The following is a 17421-nucleotide window of genomic DNA, read 5'->3' as shown; positions in this document are numbered from 1 at the left end:
ATACAGCTCAGACCGTAAACTATTAATTATAAGTGCATTTAAATCCCCAAACTGCCAGTGGGCTGGAAAAATGTGTCAGTTTTAACGGGGATTCGCTATACTGGGTTCTGTTCCAATACATTTTACTTTTAGTAACTTTGGTCGAGCTGAGTATAGTTCGTTATACCCGGGACTTCGGGGTTCCACTATAATAACTACTCTTGGAAATACTAAAATAAATGTAATAAAATTATAAACTGAAAAGTCAACAAATTTTGAGTCATATGCATCTCAACTTTAATAGTGTTTTACGATTCCACGTTTTTTTTTTTTTTTGCAGTTTACAATCATTCAGATAGCGCTTGAAGTCCGTGTTGAGTTAAACAGTGCTAACAAAAAATATGCTTCTTATCTGACATAAGTGGCCATTCGCCAGCTGTGTTGTTCGTGTCTTAGACTGTTTACAGCCCCCTATTTTTCCGTGAAGTCGTAGAGATCGATCGTCGACGTTCGACGCGCCGCCATCTTGGTTCCTGGACACAAGTAAAAACTGGGGAGAGTACACACCGCATCCCTACCGCACGCGTTCAGGAACTAAGATGGCGTCCCGTCGGACTCAACGATCGTTTTTTACGACTTCACGGAAAATAGGGGACTGTGAGCAGTCTATTCGTGTGTGTCAATAAATCATTCTCGCAAACAGTCGAGCAAGAAACGCAAAATGCCAGAGAAAACGAAAATGGCCGCACAATGAAGTTATTCAAAACTGCAAAAAAGATTGGGAATATTCTTTCAATTAATCTTATTAACACTGTTAAAAAGGTATTGAGATTATACAACAAGTACCCTGCGATAAGAAATTCAACTTATCTTCCTATATGACCACTGCAACACAACGTTTATCTGAGAAAATAATCAACGTGAGAGTTACCGTAACTAAAATAAGTTTGAATCTTTTATAGCATTGAAACGATCATAAAAATTTCTAATGAAATCGAGGGTAATGAACTATGTGTTCTTCCAGTGAGATTGAATGTCATGATCATATGACTTTAAACCTCTAGAATACAATTTAAATTTCCAATCTTTTGCCAGCCAGATTGATAAATTGCTTCCAAACGGCATACCTTGTTGCTTTCTAAAATGACAGTCACTTAGAAAGTCTATAAAAGCGATACCATTTACGTGTTTGTCACGAGGCACCTCCGAGGACCCTCTGCCTAGTGTACTCCCACACGAGCAGGGCTCCGCTGACGTGCACGTTAAGGGACCTAATAACCCCAACCTGTGGGATCTCCACGCACACATCCAGCATCTGAATCAGTTCCACGGGTATTCCCTCTTTCTCGTTGCCAAGCAACAGAAGCGACTTGTGCGGAAACTGGTACCGAGTCAAGTTCTCGCTATTGGCCGTTTGTTCAACACCGACCAGCGTGTAACCCTCGTGGCGCATGCTCGCTAGGTAAGACTTCAGCTCGGACATGCGCACCTCTTCGAGGTTCATCCACTTTGCAGCGCTCACGCTCAGAGATTTGAACTGAACATCTTCGATCACGTGCGTATTGCTAAGCACTAGGGTCTGAACGCCGAAAATTTCGCACGTGCGACACAAACCGCCAAGATTCGGAGCCTTGTCGATCAGCGAGGCGACTACAATCAGGTTTCCAGCCGAGTTCTTCTGAAGGTTCGCCATTCGCTGCTGTTGCATTTCCGACATCATTTCTTCATCAGGAGGAATCACCTTCCAGGGCACAATCTTCTTCTGCACATCGCGACTCTGTGGTCCAGATAAATTTGTTTCATTTGCCGCGTCGCTTGTCTTCGCCAGGTCTTGCTTGTTTAATGAATGGCCCGCTAATCTTCGACTTATTTGTTCTCCAATGCTTTCATCAAAGTTGAGACGAGTAGCATTTGAAAGCTGGGCCAGACGAGTATCATTAGGGTTGTACAGCGGTAGTCCACGGAAGGCGTCCCCGGATGACTCCCAAACGTTCTTGCCTAACGATCCCTGGGTGAAAAACTTGGGAGAAATCCACTCTTCATCGGTAACCCCCGCTAGGCGAGGGAGGGTCTCATACAGGGTTTGGATGGAGAAATCTCGGTACGGATGAAGGTCAAGGAAGAAAAAGTCTCCCAAAAGGCGCGCTTTCTGACGCGAGCCATCGTTGTTTCTCTCCAGGAAATCTACGCACGACTGGACGATGATGTGTTTCGACATGACGTCATGCAAATTTAGCCGCTGACAGGTGAGCCACATCTTCTGTAAAGACACCTGAGCGTAGGCCTGGACCTGAAAGAGAGAAGATCAGGTCGGTAACTTCCACAGTGTTTACGCAATCGTGGATGGATTAAGTCTGTATTCAAACGTAGTAGCCCTACGGCCGGCACCTAACTCCAGTTTCTTTTACATGAAGCGACGAGGAGTACAGTTGAACCCCGTTATTTCAACGTTAGGGGAAACAAAAAATAGTTCGAATAGCTGGAGCTCGAAGAGTCGACAGAAATGACTGCGGGCAAATCCAAGAGAAATGAGTTCTAGCTCGAAATAACGGGGAATTCGAAATAACCGAGTTCGAATACCGGGGTTCAACTGTATTTCTTCCTTTCTTGTTAGATGCTAGTCCATTGCAGGATTATCCCCCCCCCCCCCCCTCCGCAACAATTAATTTGCCGGCACCTATTTATACAAATGGGATGTAGAGGGGCACCGGGGTGAGAACGAAACGCAATGAAAGCGGCCTAGCCTAGCCTGCGTGCAGGCGTCGAAAGGGTAGAGGGAGGGAGAAACTTGAAGGGCGAGGGAAATAAGGCTAGGCCACGCAGGCTAGGCCAGGCCTTGAACCCTTATTTGGACTATACTATGTAACTGAAGATAAGTGTATCCCATTTTTTTCTGGAATTGGCCAGGTGGAACCTGTAGCTTTAGAAAAGGGAAAGAAAGCTAGGCAATAGGAAAGAAGAAGAGGCGGAAAGCGGGATTTCTAAAGGGAGGCAAGAAGCAAGAGAAAAACGAAATACTTTCATCAAGTAAGTTAGTCATTAATGCTTTTGTGGGAGGGGAAAAAAAAAAAAAAAAAAAAAAAAAAAAAAAAAGAAAAAAAAAAGAAAAAGGGTATAAAAAAAAAAGGGAAAAAAAAAACCGAGTCGAAATAGAGGGTTCAAATTAATTTTTATTGAAGCTCTAGAATTGCCAGGGAAGGGTACAGGATGCTGGGGAGAATACTTATCCCCACCACTCGGTCTACCCTAATAATCACGTTTAAATACTAACGTACCATAACATGGGAAGTCAACACCCAGGGAAGAATGACTGAAAACGCTTGCTGGAAGTAGGCAGCCTGGGAACGAGAATCTTGGAAAGCGAACTCGCCGACTAACGCAGCCACTGTGATGAGTGAGGACACGCTACCAGCACGCCTGTCTGGGTCATACAGGAGCTGTTCCCATAGCAACGGCTGTAGGCTTGGATACCTGAAGAAATCAACACAATATGCACAAATGGTAAATGGTTTGAACCCAGGAGTATCAGTAGGTCGTATAGCGTGATCGTCCGGGTGAGAGTAGTTCTGAGAGAATGTTGTTGGTGACTGCGTTTCGACAACCTGGCGGAATCAACATCTCTGAGATGGCTTCCGCTCGGATGAACATCAGTCACCAACACAGTTCTTCTCAGAACTACTCTCACCCGGACAATCACACTATACGACCTACAGTTGCCCATCGAGGATTAGATAGATTGTTGTTAGAGTACCTTAGGATTCGAAAAGAGAACTTGGGCTTATTTTTGCTCAGAATACTTGCTCTCTTGTTTACGGAGTAAAGAAGAGTGGTTTCTATCATCGGAAGGCTCTTTGTGTCTGGGGTTATTTTTTTCAAAAAGTAAAAAGTTGTACCTTTTGCTTAGCCTGCGTTGCAGACAAACAAACCCCGGTATGTGCGTCTCCCACGCTTGTTCCGCCCCCCCGTGTTCAGGGTTTCTTTACCTCTGATGGCTTGGGCCGTCTCGCGTCGTTTGGTCGGTGCTGGCCATAGTTACGCGTTCGAGATCGTCCGATACAGTAACGTTCTTTCATAATGTAATTGCCGTTCTGTTGGATTGGTCATCCAATCTATTTCGCTTTTCACTTGTTTGAAAGGGCCGATATGCTGTCAGTTGTATTATTTGGGGCGTTTAAGTGAGTGAGCCATATACCGGGGTTTTGTTCGTCTGCAACACAGGCTACTTTTGCTTCGCTATCGAATTTGTTTCCCTGGTGTAACATTGAGTTATACTGTAGGCTACCCTGGTTAGGATCAGCATGGACTGGAATACACTTAAATTATAATTAAGTTATCTGTTTTGGAGAGAAAACGTTGGTTGCTATGTACCATGGTATCGCGTACCGCTGAAGTGCCCTATTTTTTCCGGCGGGTGGGGGTGAAGGCGGCTTTGTTTAAAGTCAACTACATGTACCTCATAACACACTATTTTTCAAAATGGCCGAAAAAAATCTGTACTCTTTTGTTTTCATGTTAATTGGCGTTCATGGCCTCGTTTTACTCCAAAGATTCTTTTAAATTCTGCAGATGCGATCTAGGCCAAGAAGGCCAATTTACATGAAAACAAAAAAATAATGTATGTTCCGCCATATTGGAAAAAGGTGTATTGTGAAGAACATATTACTTGCACAGTGAAAACGCAGGAAGGAAAAATCAGATTCTGCTAGGGAAAGCTACATTAGCTCATGTTTACTTACTTTCCCATAATAAGCACAATTCCCCACTGAAGGAAGTTCCGGACCGACACTTGATTCTCACAAAGAATGGTGCGGAAAATCTCTTCCAAGACTTCCCGCGCAAACAGCTCTTCGATGTATGCCTTGAACAAGCGGGTGAGCACCACAAGAATCGCTTGCCACACTCGATGCTTTCTTCTGTGCAAGTACGAGTTGATGGACGATCGAGGTTTGTCTTCAGTCAGCTCGCCAAGCTTTGAGATTAATGCGCGGATGACTCGTTGTAGAAGCCTCGCGTCACGCTCGTTCCCAGGATTTAACGTCAGTAGTAGGTTAATCGCGTTCACTCGCACACGCGTGTCATCGCGCAGCTCGTCCACGTTTAGGGGGCTAATCAAGCGTTCCTCACCAAGACGACGAACGTACTCCAGAACATAATTGGTGACACGCAATGTCTTTTTCTCTCTGGGGCCAAAGACGCAAGCTTCAGAGATAAAATTTAGGTGAACTTCCAAGCTTTGTTTGCGATCTTCTTCGCTGATTTGACGAGCTGGATTTGTACTTTTATGATCACTGGAGGAGTTTGCCCAAAATTCACTGCACGGCCCGATCACGTGATTCACAATGCCCGGACGGTCTTCTCCTAGCGCCAACAATTCGCCCCAGTACTTGCGCACTGTTGCAGTCACAGGGTGGTCCTCAGGCAGAACCAAGAGACAGGGGTTAAAAAGCACTTGTGTCATCTCTTTCAGCGTTCCCCAGAACCAGAGGTGATCGCCCTTTTGCCTATCCTGAAATGTCCACCACACAGACTCCAGAGCCTGCGAGCACAACGAGCCATCAACCAGCAGCATTTGTGGAGTCAACAGGCGCACGCATTTTATTACAGGCAGCACAGCAAGACCTGAGCCCAAAGAGAGAGCTTCGAGGGCCGCGTCAGGCAGGTCCGCTATAAAGGTCTCGAGTTTGTCCCCTACATCTCTGCCCCCGCTAGCAGAGTGCCCCTGTGTTTGCTCAAGCAGGAATTCAACACAGCGCCACTGGGCTTCAATGAAGTCGGACACCAGTCTTCCCCAACCTTTCTTGATAAACGTGCTTGTTGCTGCTGAGGTATCTTCACGACCTTCGCCTGGATATAGACAACTAGGCTTTGGAAACTCGGGACTCAGATCAAGTTCGGCCACCGTTTGCAACATACTGTGCACGAGGGGGGTAGTATGGAGGCTTGATTTGGTTCTAAAAGCTGTGCAACACCAGGCGAGGCACTTCATGGACAACACAAATGTACGCCACTCACTCAGAGTCAGCCGCTGTCTGTCTGCCTGTTTATCCAAGACTATCTTTCGACTTCGTTGTACGAGATTTTCAACAAAGTGGTAGTACACCTCCAGACCTTGGTCGGAATTCACAGAGACGGTCATAAACGTGAACAGCTCTTCAGCAAGATCAAGGAAAGCAAGGCTCCTGTCCACCTGAGAGAAGGTCGACGACACAGTGCTAAGCTTTCTTAACAGCAGCTGAAGAATTTCTGCGCCGCTGGGCCTCAGCAGCTTCTCCATGACTTCCATGCTGTCATCAATCTTCTCAGTGGCTACAGCAACGTCATCTGATTTTCCACTCGACTGTTCTTGACTTGTCGCAGTGCTGTTCATGTGGTGTAAGATGCCTGAAAGAATCATGGCTGCTCTTTCTGTCCTGCCCTCTGAGGCGTAGGCGTGTTCGCTTGCATGTTGGAGAACCTCTACAATTTGTCGAAAAATGTCTCCCGCCAGTTGTTTACTTTCTGAATTCTTTGAAAACTTGAGAGAAGCATCGCACGCGATGATAACAAGCCGTATTACAGACTCCGCTTCTGCGTCACCGGTTGATAATTCCAGTGTCTCATCGTTTAGAAATTTCCCCACGCTTGCTCTGAGGTGGTCAAACAGGTTTGAGAAACCTGCTTCAGTTAGACTCAAACCGGTCTTACCCGAATCTTCTTGGCCAACAATGTCATGAATTTGCCACACCCATCGAACTGTTGCTTGCCATAAAGCATTTCCCCGGCACAAGCAATCATCCTTAGAAAGAAGAGAGAAGAAATCCCCAATGTCTTTCCAGGACACACGTCTGGGGTCTGTCAAATTTATAACAGCCTTCAATACGAAGCTTTGAATAGCACTTGACATGTGTGGGCTAAACGTTCTGAGGAGAGAAAAGATGCCGCGAATGCTCGCTATTACATTAGAATCCCAAGCTTCGCAAGGTGGTAAACTTGCCAACATCTGGGACATAAACACCAAAGGAACTGGAGGAAAATCTTGTTTGACTATTGCAGCTGGCAGCCCGGCACAAAACGATTGTCTGTCATTGACTGTCAAGTTCTTGGCAAACTCTGTGAAAAAGGCAACAACTGCAGCCCCCACTGGGGGAGGGTCCCCCCTGAGACCATCATCTGCCCTGGCGCAGATAGCATACTCGCCGAGCATGCCCATCAAGGGGCCATAAAGGAACCACCAGTAACAGGTGTTCAGAAGTGGTGAACCGCACAGGTCCATGTCGAGAAGGTCCAGGATGGCCCATCTACAGATGAACTTTGTATCATGTTGAGCTGCCCTTTGGTACATTGTAAGGAGCCATGAAATGTCCAGCATTGTTTCACCTGCAGACGAACAAACAACAAAGACCACTTTGTAAATTTTAGAGAACAAAACGACACATCATCTTCTTCCCTAACAAGCTCTTGTGACAAGCGTCACAAGTCGCTACATGATGAGTAGCACATGTCAATTTACTTAATATTTACTTTGTATAAAACACCTCATTTTTCACCAATCCTCATCTCTATTCTACTGTTTAAGTTTAAGTTTTCAACTTGTTTAATTATTAAAATTGGGAAATTCACTCGTAGATTGCTTCTCACTTTCTTTACACCTGCAGTTTACATATATTATGAACCATTTCATATACTTCACTCATTATATGCTATACAATGTATTCTAATAGCTTGAGAAATTGAGGAGGCATTATATTGAACAAATACCCAACACTTAGAGAAGAAATCAAGTTTCCAGAGGACGTCAGGAGTCAAATTAGTTATATCTTGATCAGTAATATTTTGATCACGAGTCCTTCTTTTCAATTTTTTCTTTCATTTTTTTTTCGCTCTCTTCTCTACATCTGAGGGGCAGGAACTGAGTACATGTATCTTTGTGTGATTGAGAACAGCTGAGAAAGCGACATAAAAATAACTAGTAAATTCTCACTATATAGTTCTCCCCCCTTTTTATAATTTTTTTACTGCAATTTAGGATTAGTGGGTCTTTTAGCTTCTTTTTACTGTGCGACGTCGTTGGTCTGTTGCTGGGTTTCTTTTGTGTGACTTCGTCAATCAAGTCGACCTGCACGCGAATAAACTAGCGGAAATAACAAAAAACATGACACACGCAAGAATTTCCGAAAAAACTAACCACAAAACCTAAAAAGAGAACAATGCACTCCGGCAAGAGAACAATTTTGATCATTCAACCACTTTTTGGATAAAATAATCTGACAGTTTGTTAGCGAAACGAATTACCTTGTATTTATACATGACAAAGTTCACGCTGTTAACTGGTTGTAAGATGTACACGATAAGAAACCCCCGAAAGCAAACCACCTAACGCTCGAACCAGGTCTTGGAACGCACGTAGCCAAACACGAACCGAGCTCGAATCTTTCGACGTATTACTAAAATTTCAACTATCACTTAACACAACCAAAGCAGCGCAGAGAGCCGCTCAAACAAATCTGTAAACACGCGTAAGCCAAAAATCAGAGTTACTGTAATAACGCGTGACAGATGCAAAAAACTCGTCAGTCTTTTTACCGTTCAACCCAGATAGAGATTTCTCGCTCCCCCTGTTTTTGTAACGTCATACCCATAACTCCTTCGGAAATCTTCTCTTATATTACTGTACGTCATCAACCAAGAGAAGCTTTGCGGCAAAACGTCATCACTACCCTACATTCCTCGCGGCCTTTTTCGAGCAAATCAAGATTTTTTCTGTATACACCGTATATTTTGACTGTAAGTACATTCTATATATATCGCGCGCTCTCCTCCTCGGGCTTTTGCCTCTGGGCGGCCTGCGGGGGCAATAAATAAATAAAAAAGATGAGCAAACCCTTTTTTATGCATACAAAATCTTACCATTAATGTTTTTCTTTGTTGCGCTGACTATGCTTGATATTCGTGGAAGCACTGGTTTAATGAGGTGGGCCTAACAAAATTAAAGGTAGTTTATGATATATATATATATCGTCAACATTCATCATGAAACATTGTAAATAAATAAATAAATAAATAAATAAAAAAGAAATATTCTAATATACTCTATCACCTCTATTTGCATTTAAACTTAAACTCGACCGTTATTTTATTTTATCTACTTGATAATGAACTCAAGATTATTCGAAACGTGTGACTTATTTTCGCTTATTTTTATACTTAAATAAAAAAGAACTGGAGAAATAAATATATAAGCAGTGAGTATATGTAGAACCTATTCAAGGAATTATTCAGTATGTCTACATGCACGTCTAGTATTCTAATCTCAGCTATATGTTAGGTTTGGACAGGCATCAGTGTTCAAAATTCCCTGACATTCCCAGACTTTTTCCTGATAAAAATATAATTTTCCTGACTAAATAAATACAAAATGTCAGATATTGTAGCGTCCTCCAACATCACTGAGATCACAGTAACCTGAAATGTTTCTTTCACCCCTGCAATGGTTTAGGTCCTAGGTGTTTAATATTATAATTTCAATTTTTCCCTGATGCTTCTTCAAAATGTCAATTTTCCCTGACCCAAAATAGAATTCCCTGACTTTTCCTTGACCTTAATTTTGTTTCACTGACCATTTCCTGATCTGTGGCAATGCTGTTTACCTCCGGCGCGGGTTTTGGTTTTTTGTTAGGTACTCTTCATTTAGTGGCGTCGCTGCGCGGCGCTTCCGCCCCCCCGCCCCCCAAAGAGGGCGACTTGGTGCAAGTCTATGGCAATGCTGTACATATTGCTGTATAAATAGGTAGCAGCCAAAACATTGTGGTTGATAGAACCTGCAAACTGCTACTGCATCACTAGGCAAGTGGCCAATCAGATACCAATGTATAACAATACTCAATACACAATAGATTTATTCTACACAAACCAGAGTGCCGTCATGAATTGGTATCTGGTGGGCCACTTGCCTATAGCTATTGAATGCCTGAAGTTCGCTAGATGTACAAATTATGTTCATTGCATGATCATATATACATTCTGAACCAGTTAGGGGCATGGGGGAGGAACTCCCATATAAAGTGGAATATTGGTTTCTGGAACCACCTAGAGAAACAGAAAGTAGTTTGAGAAATCAAGGAAATTGAGAAATCAGGAGTAAAATTGCAGTGTTTGACTGAGGGAAGGGAAAGAACTTTTAACCTGAGTTACATTTATTTGGAATTTCCAGAAACTGAGGGTTCAAGAAATCAGGATTCCATTGTAAAAGTCATATATTATACAGCTTATTCAAGAAAACGGTTGTCAGAAAAAAGCACAAAAGTGCACGCAACAAGATCGAAAGGTGGTCTGGGTATTCACTTGAATTTTGCATATTGGGCTAGAGGAAATGTACAAGTTTGTATTTTTGCACATGAAGATTTTGATTTTTTTCCTCTCAGGAGACCTCTGTAGTTTTACTTTTTCCCTGTCGCATGTCTTTGAGTTTTGAAAATTATTCTAAAATTCAGCATGGCTAACAGTACCTTCTTTCCACATGTCTGAAGAGAAAGAAAACATGCAGATTTGTGTTTGTCATGTCGCTATCTTATTAGTATTCAGCACATGCAGTAGCTCTCTTCTCCTACCCATACTACCTTTTGGTCTTGCCACGTGCACATTTGTTCTTTTCTTTCAACAACCTTTCTCAAATTAGCTGTATTGACTGTAAGATTGTTGTAGGTTTTAGGGGTTCCTTTCAAACTTTCTGATGAACACCTCTACAGGATAGAGAAACTCTTAAAACTATTTTTGTAAAACGATAATGTACCTGTTTTTCATCCAATGTTTCCATTAAAAGAACAAAATCACGCCATATACTGATAAGAGAGTCCTTCTTGTCAGATGACCAGTAGAATATGTGATTTCCTTTCTCACTCGACACCAATAAATTACATGGCTGTTTGTCCAGCAGGTCTAATGCCCTCTTTAACAGATACATGCTCCGTTTTCTTGTGAGAGGTTCATTCAACACCAGGCCCTTTTGAATAATTTTCCAAAACTTAGCTTTGTGAAAGAGGCTGTAGTTGTCTGGGCTGGAGAAGTAATCTGCAAGTCCACAGAGAATGGCATAGGCTTGATTGACTGTTCCAGTACTTGAACCAGCTGCTTGACTTTGAGAAATCTGCTTCACCACTTTCCAAACAGCCTGCAAGTGATCAACAATAGCAATTTCTTAAAGAAGTGTCACACTTACCCCAATTTAATTCAAAAATTCCAACAAATTCACATGAAAAGGCGTACACTCTGAGACATTATTTCTGACTTTATACTTTGTTGATAATTAGAATGACTTTTTTACCCACCCAGAGACCTGTGACTCATGTACATTGTAGCTTATGGTATCTGGTCACTTCGTTCCATGTCAGGTTGTTCCACAAAATAGTCAGCTTGTTTCCCATTATATAGTCAGATCATGTCAGAAAGAAAAATTTAGTTAGTGAAATAGTTCAAAGAAAATGTCAAACTAGTGAGAATGCCTCATTATTTTCTATGCTGGAAATATGGCGCACATTTCGTAGTGTGAAGATTGTTTATGTTTGTGTTCCGTGAATTAGGTTTGACCCATCTGCATCCGCAACTGCATGCTTCTAACTTCAGCAATCAAAACAAGAAAACGATCAGAAAATAAGACGTCTTTTCTTAAGTAAGGAAACATTTACGCTGGAACAACTTCAAACTTAGGGATGAGGCTGTTCTAATAGAGACATAGTCATCGAACGTGGCCGACGCATTTCAAGCCCCACCATTTCAAGCTTGTTCACATTACAAAAACAACGAGCAGGGAATTATTCTCTACATTTTCATTGAGCAAAAATATTTTCTTAACATTTTCGTCATTTTAAAAGTAAAATGATCTTACAATTCTTTGAAACATTCTGATGTGGAACGAAGTGACCTTGGAAGGAAGTGACCGTAAACCTAGCTAATACATGTACATACATACAGTGTACTGCTCCCAAGGGCAATAGAGTTTTTTAGCCATTTTGGACTGGGTCATTCTATATTTTTCCATTTTGGCCTGCAACTGAGGATAGGTTTGCCTTTTGAACTGAATTAGACTTGAGATTGAACGGAATCATTAGCCTTTTCATTTTTAAATGAAAAAGGTTTTCAGTCCTCAGTCAGGTCTGAAACAGGTATGGCAAATGACATTTTCGGTCTCAGGGTTGGCAGGGTCACCCTCACCATAAACTCCAATCATAGTGTAAATCAAATGTTAGCATACCTACCCCCACTCCATTAGCTTACAACCCCTGACCAACATTTCAGAGGATACATTAAGAAATAAAAACGTTACTCTGGTTAAAAATTTGTTGTAAAATGTTCGTAAAATATCCGCAATGTCCCAACGTTTCGGCTTAAACTAAAGCCTTCATCAGGGGAAAGTGATAAGTGAATAACAAAAAGCACGTTGTATATAATATGCAAATCGAGAGCTAATGTTTGTCCCTAAAGCCTAAATTTAGAAATTCGTGCGGTAAAAGCATGCCGTCATCGCGGTTTAGCGGATTCTTGCAAGTGTTTATTTCCCAAGCCTCCAAAATACGTCTTTTGCGCCAATTTGTGCTTGTACGTAGGATCTTTGACGATTCCCAAGAGATGGTGTGGCCAGAATGAAAACAATGTTCCGCTAAAGCTGACTTGTGTGAGTGTTTGTTTTCAACTGCTTTTTGATGACCTGACGCCTGACCATGTGGACCTTGCTGCATACCAAATTTCCCACTATAGGGAACAAACCTCGAATCATGTGCCTGGGGTATATAACTGTTACAACTCACCTCGTACCTTTCTGTTCTCTTGAATTCCAAGAAACTTGGCAACACAAGACCAGTTACTTTACCACATAAGCTCTCACTTGTATAAGGTAAAATATTTAACAACTCCTGAAACAGTTTATCTCCCAGTTCTCCTGATACAACACTGACATTTTCAGAAGCATTTAGGGCATCTGACTTTACAAGGTTTCCAATGAGATCCAAAGTTACCGAGACATCACGCGCGTTTTCCTCTGTAGCACTCATTTCCACAATGTATCTCCTCAGAATCTGAAGGGATTTCTCACAAATCTCTGACAGCAAAGTTGTCGGAAACACTGAACAGCAAAAAGCTACAATATCGTAGCAAAGATGAAGCCTTTTTCTATTGTTTCCAGAGAGATGGTTATTATCCTTCGCGACCGAAGAGCTATACACGATCGGCCAACATATCTCACTCAAAATCTTAGTAGCTAAATCTTCGCTTAGATTTTTGGATTTTTCAAGTTCAGTTAACACCAATTTGAGCGATTCTATGAAATTTGTGTCGACCACAAAATCTTTTCGTTCTACAAAGCGTTTCAGAACGCTCAAGATCTGGGAGTGATCAGAATTTTCACAAATGAATTGGAGTAGTTCGGCCATTTTCTCACACGAGGTCAAAAAAAGTAACAGGCGTTACTTTCGATCGGGAAGACAGCCCGCCAGTGGACTAGAACTAAACCAACCCACCACCCAAATTCAAACCTTTCCTAAGCCCACGGGGCCGTAAGTATTTTTGACGCGAAGTTCTATTGGCTGATTGTATCAGCGGGAACCAATCACCATCCACCGATGCGATTGGCGCGAATCGAACTGAAAAGCGCGGGCATTTATTGCATTGTCGATCGATCAAAGCGTCGCCATTTCTTCGAATACGGGAAAAATTCGCACTCTTCTTTAGCCACAAAATGGGTCAGCTTGTGTCCACAACCCTTACAGCGCTCGGATATTGCCACCCTGAGAGCCAAGACAAAGTATTGTACTTCAAAAAGCTCAGCGATCAGGCTACATCCCCGAGTAGAGGGTCGGATTTGGCTGCAGGGTACGACTTGTACAGCGCGGAAAACGTGATCATCCCCAAGCAAGGAAAGGCTTTGGTGAAAACAGATATCGCTATAGCGCTGCCTGAAGGATGTTATGGTCGAGTCGCTCCGAGGTAAGGAGAAAAATGTGGGGTTGCTATTTCGAGAATGTAGGCCGCGAAGGAGCTCGGAGCGTCGGAGCACGCGAGCACATGGTCGACTCAATGTACAGAAATTATGTACATTTTTTCACTGATATGGATAAAATTTCGAGACAGTGTGATCATAGGAGTATATTTATTGCGTTTCGGAGAAGCTGCTTGGTTGTTGCAGTCAAATAACCTAAAAATAATTAATGATACGTTTTTCGCGTTGGCGGGAAATTATATTAATGGCTTACATTTTAAACTCAGCTTATTCTCCCATTTCTCTGCACAATGCGATCAATCTATGGCTAAACTTGTTGACCCATCGGGCCTAGGCCATCCCCTTTTTTTTCTCTGTTTAGCGTCGTCCGACCGACCCAGATTTTCGCGTTTTCAAAAAAAAAAACAAACTTTATACAGAAGGTATAGAAGGCAATGACACATAATTTTAAATAATGTTTCATCCTTTTTACGCTGTTCTTGTTTGAGTTTAACCACGACGTCGATTTTTCCTTCCTCCATTGCCGCCATGTTGACTTTGTAACCATGTCTTCTTGTTTCCAGGCTCCACGGACATTATGCTGAGGTACCGGGCCTCCTAGTTCCAGACTCCTTATCCACTTTTTTTTTTAATTTTTTTTTTTAATTCCGACCGACCGACCCAAAATCAGAAAACACATACGACGATAAACGAAAAAAAAAAAAAGGGGATGGCCCTATGTGGACTGACGGAGATCGTTTCTCGGGAAAACTCTAAAATCACAAGGAGCTCTTGTTCTAAATTCATTATTTAGCTTGTGCATTAATTATCTTTGAACTATTGATCTGCGCTTGTCTCAGTCCCTGTGATCATGATCAAATTCTCCTTGGAATACAAATGCCAAGTTACGCAGACTGGTTATGAGAAATAAAGGAATGATCACAATAGAAAATTATAATGTCATAATAAGAAGCCAAATTTTCATACCTAAGGCTATGTGTGGGGACATAGTGGCCTGCATGTTAGATCACTGATTGAGCAGTCAGAGTTGCACGCTTGGACCTACAATTAGACTAGTATCCCATCCAGGTGTAGAAGCAATGAGGGTAGCAAAGGGTTTATGCGTGACAGGTGAAAAGGCCAAAAATTAAATCGTGACGCGTGAAAATAGGGCAAAAATTAGATCGTGACGCGTGAAAATAGCTAGAAAAGGCACCTTGATTCTTGAATTCTACTGTTTCAAGTATATGTGACACGTGAATTTGGTTAAATTTTTTGCGTGAAACGGGATGACAACACACCCTTTGCTACCCTCAGCCATGTGCCTAGTTGCTTCATACCATAGAAACAGATAAGCTCTGGCAGTGTGGTCTGGTTTGGTTTGAGTGCACCCTTCCCTTATTGAATGTTATAACAAGAATTTGTGTTTTAACACATTGTTTATACCAAAATTTACACTTTTCAGATCCAGCCTTTCCTGGAAGCATCACATTGACGTTGGCGCAGGTGTTGTAGATCGTGATTACCGTGGAAACGTTGGTGTGGTACTTTTCAATTTGTCTAAAACTGATTATGAAGTCCACCATGGGGATCGCATTGCTCAACTTATCGTTGAGAGAATAAGCACACCGCCTCTTGTGGAAGTTGAGGTAAGAAACTGTGTTACTGCATATTTGATTAGTTATGCTTGTCTTTCGGGGGGGGGGGGGGGGAAGGGAGAAGAAGGAGGAGGAAGGATTTCTTTTCATTAATGGTAGGTTTTATTTGTTTGGAGGTGGGAGACTACTTTTTTTAATTATTAGGCATAACATGTTTTAAGTGGAGTCTGGCACAATTTTTTTTAATACTGCCTTCCAATGTTTTTCTTCTTCTCTAGTTTGTACAGGTTTTTCCAACATCAGGCCCGTAGGAACAAATTTTAAACTGAGGGGGCGCAAAGGTTAAGATTGATGGTGGTGTGTTATAATGGGCCGGAGGCTCATTCCTGTAGGGGGTCCGAGGGTATCCTCCCCCGGAAAAATTTGAAAATTTGGTAAAGCTCTAATGCGATTTGGTGCATTTTGAAACACTTTCAGAGACGCAGTTTGATGTTACTTTCAAGCCATCTTGAAGCCAGTTTTTAAATTTCTATTGTCGTCTAAAATACATAAAATACGATAAAAAGGCCCAAATTTTGACAACCTGTGAGTGTTTCCAGCGACAAACTCATTGGCAATCCGATCTGAGCTGTCCTGCTCTTCTTTGTATACTGACATCACCATAAGGTTGTTCATCCATTTTTTCTTGAGACACTAAATGACCTTTCATTCAAAGCATTTGCAGTAAATAGAAAATTTATACCAAGCAATGTGGAGACGACTGACATCTCAGGTTCTCAGAAAGAATTTTAACGGACATTTGAACTTCACGTACCTTTAACAATACACCTTTTTGCCTCATATACTTATTAACTCTGAATTAAATTCAGTGTTCCCGACTGTTAAGTAATGTTTAATAAACCTGGAAAGTCATGGAATTTTAGAAATTCATTTTCCAGGCCTGGAAAGTCATGGATAATGGTATTGGTTGTACCAAATAAATTAGGCAGGTTATTTTCTGTGAAGAAAAGGGTAAAAACATACCCAAAATCTTGATAATTTTTAAATTTTCCAAGAAAAATGGTCAAATTTAGGTCATGGAAAACTTTGAAAAGTCATGGAAAAGGTCATGAAAAGTCATGGAATTTTAAAAGCACAAAAGAGCTTGAACCCTGTAGATGGCTCCACAGTATACTAGGGTGTAGATTCTTCTAGTGAGCTGGAAAAGCCAGACAAGCTCCATTTTTCTCACAAAAGACAGTTGAATCCCAATAACTGGAACCTTCAAGGGAAGTCGAAAAAGGTTCGAGATATCAGGAGTTCGAGTTAGCGAGGGTAAAATTATTAAGAAAACAACCTGGAGGGAAATCAGAAAAGGTTCAAGTTAGCGGGAGGTTCGAGTTATGGAGATTCAACTGTAACATGATTTTACCGGTAATTCAGTGGAGTTTAAAATCATTTTTCACCAGGAACTAAGTGATACAGCACGTGGAACAGCAGGCTATGGGTCTACTGGAAAATAGGAAGTGAAAGCAGTCATTTAAATACATTGCTTGGACCAAGATTCACTTACAAACATCTTTACCATCTTAAAAGTAACATGTGCCAAGTCATCTATTAGTAGCAGTTGGATAGCTTGAAGAAATAACCTCAGTTGGTGAAGAAAAACTCGGGATCAGTAACCGTGTATATAGGACAACAATATTGATAATAAGGTTATGTTTTCCTTCCGACCAACAAACTTAAATGTTCATTAGACAAGTTCATTTACCAAACAATATTTTCTTACATAAATTAACAAGCAATTAAATATGCCATTACTTGTGCAGTTGTGTTATATTTTGCTATTGAAATTAAACCATGTTAAGAAAGTTCATTGTTGGGCTCGTTTTTTTGTTGTTATTGTTTTAGTTTTTGACT

At 41.7% G+C, this 17421-nt stretch overlaps 2 protein-coding genes across 2 annotated transcripts; one reads left to right on the top strand and one right to left on the bottom strand.

The window, feature by feature from the left end:
- Positions 1–267: 267 nt before the first annotated feature.
- On the bottom strand, positions 268–13383 carry LOC144644615 (tRNA (guanosine(18)-2'-O)-methyltransferase TARBP1-like). Its single transcript, XM_078504141.1, has 6 exons — positions 12759–13383; positions 10748–11125; positions 8866–8935; positions 4716–7335; positions 3255–3450; positions 268–2269 (listed from the first exon to the last, which is right to left on the bottom strand). The coding sequence occupies exons 1-6, from the start codon at positions 13377–13379 to the stop codon at positions 1172–1174; spliced, it is 4983 nt and encodes a 1660-aa protein (XP_078360267.1). The 5' UTR covers positions 13380–13383; the 3' UTR covers positions 268–1171.
- Positions 13384–13611: 228 nt separating this feature from the next.
- LOC144644628 (uncharacterized) lies at positions 13612–17377 on the top strand. Its single transcript, XM_078504158.1, has 3 exons — positions 13612–13932; positions 15390–15573; positions 16971–17377. The coding sequence occupies exons 1-3, from the start codon at positions 13685–13687 to the stop codon at positions 17022–17024; spliced, it is 486 nt and encodes a 161-aa protein (XP_078360284.1). The 5' UTR covers positions 13612–13684; the 3' UTR covers positions 17025–17377.
- The last annotated feature ends 44 nt before the right edge of the window (positions 17378–17421 follow it).

Source organism: Oculina patagonica, chromosome 2 (genome assembly GCF_052425735.1).
Source record: "Oculina patagonica isolate OP01 chromosome 2, crgOcupat, whole genome shotgun sequence".
Classification (NCBI taxonomy): domain Eukaryota; kingdom Metazoa; phylum Cnidaria; class Anthozoa; order Scleractinia; family Oculinidae; genus Oculina; species Oculina patagonica.
The sequence above is the reverse complement of the archived record's forward strand: the minus strand, read 5'-3'. Positions and strand labels throughout refer to the sequence as shown.